Source organism: Triticum dicoccoides, chromosome 1B (genome assembly GCF_002162155.2).
Source record: "Triticum dicoccoides isolate Atlit2015 ecotype Zavitan chromosome 1B, WEW_v2.0, whole genome shotgun sequence".
Classification (NCBI taxonomy): domain Eukaryota; kingdom Viridiplantae; phylum Streptophyta; class Magnoliopsida; order Poales; family Poaceae; genus Triticum; species Triticum dicoccoides.
In genome coordinates this window covers 411,951,448-411,959,375 of record NC_041381.1, presented here as the reverse complement: position 1 = coordinate 411,959,375, position 7,928 = coordinate 411,951,448, and the positions used below count along the sequence as shown (strand labels likewise).

Here is a 7,928-nt window from a genome sequence, read left to right as displayed (position 1 = left end):
AAATGCGTTTTTCATGCAAAAAAAATAAATTTTCAAATTGTTTTTATCGAAAAGCTAAGAAAGACCGTTGGAAAACCAAAACGTCGAATAAAACCGAGAAAAAACAGTTTAACAGCCGAAAACGCGTGAGAAAAAAAATATCCGAAGAAAGCGCGCAGTGCGCGACACGTGGCGAATGGCTAAAAACGTGCCGAAGGAAAACTCGTTAATTAGTTGCTCCCACTTTTACTCCGGTGAGAGGCTGCACTTAAGGTGTGAAGAATCTGGTCAGGGAAGCCCATGTTCCAATCGAGCCCGCCTATAACAAAATTCGATCCCTTATTCCGATTCTTTCTCCCCTATAACAAAATTCCGATTCTTTCTAAAATGTAAACGAGCACCCAAACAAAAAGAACAGAGTGGACTTCTGCAACACTGCGTCGAGTGAGACCTCAAGATGGAACCAGGGATTACATGGTTTTTAAAGTTCCAAAATCAATGCAGATTTTCCGCAAAAAAAATCAAAAAAAAAAATCAATGCAGTTCAGGAAAAATAATCCCAGAAATGATCAAATTCGTCGCACATGATCAACGTTGTGCAGCCACACAAGCGGCATCGCAGGCAAGCTGCAAGCAGAGGAGTCAGTGGAAGTGTTGCAATACAAGAAAATATTTGCAACTTTGAGTAGATCCATGTTAAGTCATGGGTCCATCAGTGAGCTTCGTACTACTACAGTACTATCTTCCCAAGAATTTATGCAAGCTATGTGCACGGCATCGTTGGACTTGAACTTACAATGCTACCATCAGAGAATACTACTCCCTCAATTTCTAAATACTTGTCTTTTTAGAGATTTCAAATAGAGTACCACATACGGATGTATATAGCCATATTTTAGAGTGTAGATTCATTCATTTTGCTCCATATGTAGTCACTTGTTGAAATCTCTAGAAAGACAAATACTCCCACTCTTCCAAAATAGATGATCCAACTTTGTACGAAATTTGTACTAAAGTTGAGTCATCTATTTTGAAACAGAGGGAGTATTTAGGAACGGAGGGAGTATATAGAGCAAGGATTCAAAGTTCATTTCTCTGTCGGGTTTATCAACGTAAATATGATCTCATTTATCATGTGAGGGATAAGAGTGAGTTCATAATTTAGACCAGTATAACTCCGGAGTAGAGCAAAATTGATCAGCTATAATAACTGTCATTTGTACCAGAATAAGAATGCCGGGCATTGCCCAATTACACTCTGGACAATCGAACGCTAGCCGGTACAAACAGAGCATTGCCTTCGCAAAATGATTAGCCTACACCTCAACAAAATTTGGAACATGATTCTACACAACTTATTCCGGGGACCTATAGTGGCGAGACCTGGGCAAAACTTTCAAGGAACAACAACAAATAATATAAGATCATACAACAAAAGGGTTACGCGAGGGAGGAAGACATGTTTCGGGAGGGAGGTCAGGCATTACTGTCGAGAGCACCCTTTAGCATATGCAACCCTTCCATCGAAATGCTTCTCCGTACCCGGAATCTTGGGATCTCAATTTGAGGGGGTGGGTCTGCTGAGAAGCATACAACCACCGCAGTTAGGTTGTCGCAAGTGTCTCGTCTGAGCGCTTCCTGAACAAGTTCTCTTGAGCACCTTTCCGGATCATTGTGAGCCATCAGCTCTTTCCGTACCATCGACACCGCACATTGGCTGGTCATCACATCCCAAAGGCCATCACATCCTATTATCAAGAACTCGTCTTCCTCGGTGAGTCTAACCTCCTGAAATTCAGGTTCTGGAGTGAGAGGGCTTATAGACCCTTTGGAACCTTTGACGTGCCAATCACCGATTGCCCTTGCTACAGATAGCTGACCATTGAGATAGCCATCGAAGACTATGCCACCAAGGTTCTCAATCCTGAGCTTTTCACTCTTGCAGCTGGGTTTGTGATCTTTTGACAGCTCAACAGCTCGTCCTCGCTTTCCTAACACAGCTCGACAATCTCCTGCATTTGCAACAAGCAATGTCCTGTACCATTGAATGAGGTGGATGAGAGTATATCATAAGATGCAAATAACCAATCTAAAGATTGCAAACACAATACAGGTTCTACTCTGGTAATGTGTCAACTAAAACTACTAGTAAGGTACACGTGCATTGCACGCATGAGATTCTGGTGGTTTGTGCATTATGCTTCTACATGTGGAGTTTTCTAGATTCTACATGTGGCAAAATCTGGTGGAATGTAGATCATATCCAACGGCAAGTAGTGCTCGGATTTGCCATCTTTGTACCGTCGGATTGGCTTCATCCAACGACCAACTTTCAAAGTTATTCACACACTATATAGGGGTATAGAATAAAGGCAAGGAGGCCCAGAGGACAGCTTGGTACAGCAAAGAACCTTGTGTTCGGTTGAGACATTGGGGGTTGAAGCAATAAATGTGAAGTAACTGTCCGATATAAAGGATATGAAGTAGCCTCTATAATTTCGAAAATAGGAAGGAATGGTGTTCAATTATTAACCACTGAAGTCGCAAAAATGCCTAACCAACAACCCAGTGAGTTCTTCTAACCAAGAATAACACAATACCCAGCTTCAAATCAGTTTCTTTTCTATGTCAAGAAACTGTTTTGATTTAATTCCTTGCAATATTATACAATGAATGGAAAACATTATTACAAACTGGAGAAACATTTGATATACTCCCTCCGGTTGGTTTTATAAGTCAGGCATGGATTTTTAGGTCTTCAGTTTACTAATAAAATATGTGTTATATGCCACAAAACAATATATTTAGAAACTTCATTGACGACAAATCTAAAGATATATTTTTTGTGGCATTTAACACATGTTTCTTTAGGGAAATTGAAGACCAGTACCCGTACCCGACTTATAAACCCAACCGGAGGGAGCACAATAACATTGACAGGTAAACCCAACCAGAGGGAGTGCAATAACATTGACAGGTGTCTTCTTAGGATGCCTTGTCAGTAAAATTAAAAGTTTTGGTACTAGCACCAAAACTTAGTAACTTACCTGCCAAAAATAAGGGCCGTCAATGCTGTGGTCCCTGAATTGCGGTCAAGAGAAAGGGAATCCGCAATCGCGTGATCAGCCTTTACAAATGCACTTCTGATTGCTTTCTCCATGCTGTTGGGGAAGTGACCATCTTCGATTATGAACTTCAGTAAGTTCTTCCGAACGAAACAGACTGCATCTGTACCACCATGACCATCAAAGACCTGCAAATCATGTCAAGAAAATGTATTACTAAACATTGGTTGTGCTATGTAAAGTCAAGTGCCACAAAAAGATCCCCTATAAAACGAATAATTACTGCACTCAAGAACCAGGAGACACGGTTCATATGCAAGGCGTGGTTTTTCTTTAATTGAATACAGGGCCCAGTTTAGCATAAAAAACTGTAGAATTTCAATCCACAATACAGCTCTTACTGTTTACAAAGAACTATTTCTCCTTCTGTTAAAAGCATGATTCAAGAAAGATACTTTTTGTTGGCAGAGGTTTCCATTGTACTAGCAAATAAGAAATGAAACTACAAGCATCTTATAATGAACTGATTCGCCTCAACGCAATCATTCAACCACACTAGTACAATCATTTCCACCATCATACGTCCACAACCGACGTAATCATGCATTTCCAAGTTGAGAAATGAACACATCTAGAAGCTATTATCGCAGCATTAGTGCTACACATAAGTCAGAATGGGTGGCATTATTATCACAGAGAAGTCACACCAGACTAAATCATTAATTCATAATGAGCACATGCATTGTCAAACAGTTAATGGGACAAGAACAGCGAGGAACCGCCGGAGCGAAATTTATGGTAACTGTAACCCAACTCACCCCATAGAAAGCGCCCGGTGCAGGGATAGCAGGAGTAAGCATTCCGAGGTGCTCGATGAGGCTGTCGATGCAAACATGCTCGTCCTCCATGTAGGACTTTGGACCGATATTGGCGCAGCTCCCAGACCGGAAGACCGGCAGGAAGCTGGGACGGATGTCTGCTGGTGAGATCAAGCTCAGTGTCCCCGAATCCAAGCCCTGCAAGAAAACAAAAGAGAAACACATAGTAGTTTGAGGAAATGGCCAGGCAATGAGCTGGAGGGGATAGTCAGTGTGGTTACCAAGTCTGTGGAGGCCGCGGCGATGCGCGCACTGCTGGCGCAGTGGCGTATGGCCGTGAGCTGGTGACGCGGCGGCTTCCGGGCCATGGGGCTACCGGTGGCGCTGCCGCCGCTACTGGGTGGGGTCTCCGGCTCGACGCCTCCGCTCATGATGTCTGGGGCTCTTGGCTACTCTGTTGGTACAGGAAACGAAAGCATTTGAGGAAGAAAAAAAGATGCAACTTTCCGCTCCTGAAAGCGGGGAACGATTAGAGACGAGGAACATTTTCGGATTGCTGAGAGATTAAAAACAGTCCTTCCGATCGGCCATGATTGGAGCCGTACCAATTACGCCGCCACAATAATATCTAATCGAGCGAAAAAAAGGAACCACGCATGGCATCAATAACAGGAAAGAATTGAAATCCGCTTCCCTCCCGCCCGTGCAATGATTGGAACCAATAGCCGCGCCCGGAACGGCGCCATTTCCGCCGCCCCGGCGGGGCCTCCGCCTCCGCGGGCACAGACGAGCAACACAAATCCCTCCTCCCCGGACAGCCGACCAAGAACGATCCGATTTTATCCCAACGACCGCGAGGAATCCGTCCTTCCATCAGGACGTACGGACGAACGAACCGAAGATGCAGAGTTGCGGACAGCGCATATCAGATCAGGGAGGTGCGAGGCAGAGGCAGGGAGGGGCGCTCACCACCGGAGAAGGGCTGTGGGCGAAGCCGCACGGTGCGATGCGCCGGCGTAGGAGGAGGAGCTGGTGGCGACGATGGGGGAGGAGCGTGCAGGAGGCCGTGAGGGGGGGAGGAGGAGCTCGTGGCGGATTTGGGGACGGGGGCGGGGCGAGGAGGGAGAGGGGGCTGGTCTTGGGGGCGGGCGGGCGGGCGAGATGGTTCGTGTGATCCCATCTGCGGCGCAGCTGTGCGCGGCTGGATGTGGGTGGGGTGCGGCTCCGGTGTGCATTCCGTGTCTCTGTCGGGTCCGCCCGTCCGTCCCGTCCTTCCCTCGCTTTCTTTCTGCGTGCATAAAATAATGCCCGTCTACTGCTTGTCTGCTTGGACCTTTTCGCCCCTTTCCCTGCTGTCTTAGATTTTTCTTTGTCTCTACTGCCACCACTGCTTCTTATCGAGATTGGGAAACTGAAACCTGTGTGTGATCCTACTGCTTCCCCAGAAAAATATTTTCCTTTTAAATCATGAAACTTGTATTATTCACCAAACGTCATGGCGTTAAAAAAACACAATGAGCAGAAGAAATTACATCCATGTCGTACAAGCACGGGAATGAGATGAAGGCATACCGCCGTCATCATATCTCTCTTATTGAAATCGAGCAAACCTTTGTTGTACTAGATAGTCAGCCAGTCGTCATGCTAAGGTCAACGCATCAGAATGTCAGTCATCATCGATTAAGAGAAAGATATATTAAAAAAAATCTAACACGTAGACACACGAACTCAGACAGACAAAAAACAATCCAAGCAGATTCATAGAAACGAATTACAGGAGATCCGTCGAAGAGAAATCTCCACACACACCCTTCGACAACGCTAGACGCACGGCCAGAACATGGGCTAGCCCGGGGAACCTTATTTCATCTCCAGAAAGACGTCGTCGCCTCATCTTTTTGAGCAGGACATAAACCCAAAAAACCCTAAAAACACCTAAAAATGAAGTAGGAGCCCTCCAGTTGACAAGGAGCGAGATCCACCGTGCGTCCATGGCAATAAGGTATCGCTGACGACGACGCCAAGGCGAGGAAACCTAGTCGGTTTCGAAACGCTCATGGCGAAGGTTCAAGGACAGTCACGAGACGGTAGACTACTCAATCGACCTACGCTCAAGAGCATGTGCAGCGAAACAAGTACTGCCTCCGCCCTACAATATAAGAGAATTATTTACACTAATGGATCAAGGGAGTACCATTTTTTTTAGAACACATTACAGGCGCAGACGGTCATATATATACGCACATACACTTATCCCTATTAACATACACTCAGACTCTACCCCTATGAGCATCTTCGAGAGACTGAGCCATCATATCATCTTGAGAGTGATGAAGTCACCACATGCGGCTCGTAGTCGACGGAAACATCTCCTTCCACTGAATGCGCATTGCCAAAAATTCTGAAATAAATTCAAAAATAAATTCAAAAATAAATTCAGAAATAAATTCAGAAATAATGCAAACACTAGGACATAAATCATACTGGGTTGGGGATACCACTGTCCTTCTAACAACGAACGTTGGTTCACTAGGGAGTACTCCCTCTGTAAACTAATATAAGAGCGTTTAGATCACTAAAATAGTAATCTAAACACTCTTATATTAGTTTACGGAGGAAGTATATACCAAATTACAAGATGTTGTTTTTGTCTCGCTGGTGTAAAAGAATGCGGAAAAAACAATCCGAGAGTGGAAGCCACGCTACGCATGCTTTTGAGGGTGAGATCGATCCATTCTACATACACGGCGTTGTTCCACTTCGAACCTACCACTACAATAAAATATCCCGTCCACGATGGCCTGCCCTGTCCCTAGCATCCGACTTCGCGCCGTGCCGGTGCCGGTGTGGATGCCTGCCGATGTGTAAAATCCTACCCAGCCACAGCGAAAAGCTGTGTTTAATCTGCATCAAACAATGAACGCAATTGGAAGCCGATCTGTTCCGCAACCATCCATGTCAGGACAGGAGAAGCGCCGCATGCAGCAGCTGCGTGCGTTTTGGTTGCGGGTGGGCTGGCCCCTCCCAGCTGGCGTGTAAAGGGGCAAGAACCCCTCATGTCAGTCGGTACGCACGGCGTCCGACGGCGACGGCAACGGGATTGGGACCGGAGGCCGCTCCCGGACGAAGGGGATCCTGGATGCGTGATCCATGTGCCTGGCCCGAAACAGCAGCGTCATCCACTCCACCATCCAATTGAACGCCGTGTTTGTCGATCACCCTTTTAGCGGATCGCTTTCTGCCCTCTTTCCCCGCCTCCGCCCCCTGTCGGCTTCCTATTGCCTGGCCGGACTCTCCCTCCCTCCATGTACTTTGCTTTGCTGATATATGCTTTGCTTTGCTGCAGGTGAAAGCGGCGGATGCGACGACGGAGAGCGAAGATGGGTGTTTTGGTTCTTACTGTTTCGTTTTTGGTTGCATGGAAATGGTTCACGTCTTGTTTACGGGACTACAAACAATGGTTGGCCGACCCATGCTGCAAGTAGAGTGTCCAGGTTGAACTGCTTCCGTCTTTACCTAGATTTTAAGTCTCTGTCACCGACCTAACCAAGTGGGAGGAGATCAACTGATCAAGCCTCGGCCATTCTTTTCCTCCATACCATTTCCCGGAGGAAGATAAGAGCAACTCCAACGGCCCGACCCAAACAGACGGCGATTTTGTTCGTTTTTTGTTCGTTTGGGTCGGCCGGCCGCCCTTCGTCCTGTTTTAAATTTGGGTCGCAGTGCGCCCAACGCCGACCCATTTCATGTCTGCACGTAATTTTTAAAAAAGATCCGCGGCCATAGATTATGTCAGCGGCCATGTCTCATGCCGACACCATGCCAGCACCGGCATACAATGCCGGCTTCAAAAATAACACCACACAGTTCATGTTGGCGCACTCGCCAGCGGCAGACACACAAAAAGGGGTGGGACTTGAGTTCGACCATGCCATCACGATCCCGTGGTCATGCAGCGCATCTGCTGGCGTACAAAAAAAGGATGGCGCTCGCCGCCATAGATCACTCTGTGCGTTAGGCGAAAGCGTCTAACCTCATCGTGAGGGGCGTTGTTACGTGTTTATAG

General features: G+C 46.5%; 1 protein-coding gene across 1 annotated transcript; it reads right to left on the bottom strand.

Annotated features, from left to right (window-relative positions):
• Window positions 1-1,162: 1,162 nt before the first annotated feature.
• On the bottom strand, window positions 1,163-4,988 carry LOC119338199 (probable protein phosphatase 2C 47). Its single transcript, XM_037610509.1, has 5 exons — window positions 4,832-4,988; window positions 4,144-4,316; window positions 3,863-4,060; window positions 3,027-3,232; window positions 1,163-2,014 (listed from the first exon to the last, which is right to left on the bottom strand). The coding sequence occupies exons 2-5, from the start codon at window positions 4,291-4,293 to the stop codon at window positions 1,456-1,458; spliced, it is 1,113 nt and encodes a 370-aa protein (XP_037466406.1). The 5' UTR covers window positions 4,294-4,316; window positions 4,832-4,988; the 3' UTR covers window positions 1,163-1,455.
• Window positions 4,989-7,928: the final 2,940 nt, after the last annotated feature.

Coding starts and splice junctions, on each gene's coding strand:
- LOC119338199 (XM_037610509.1), bottom strand. CDS start 4,293: ATGAGCGGAGGCGTCGAGCCGGAGACCCCACCCAGTAGCGGCGGCAGC. Junction 4,061..4,143: donor CCGCGGCCTCCACAGACTTG/GTAACCACACTG, acceptor GTTTTCTTGCAG/GGCTTGGATTCGGGGACACT. Junction 2,015..3,026: donor ACGGCCCTTATTTTTGGCAG/GTAAGTTACTAA, acceptor TCAATGGTACAG/GACATTGCTTGTTGCAAATG.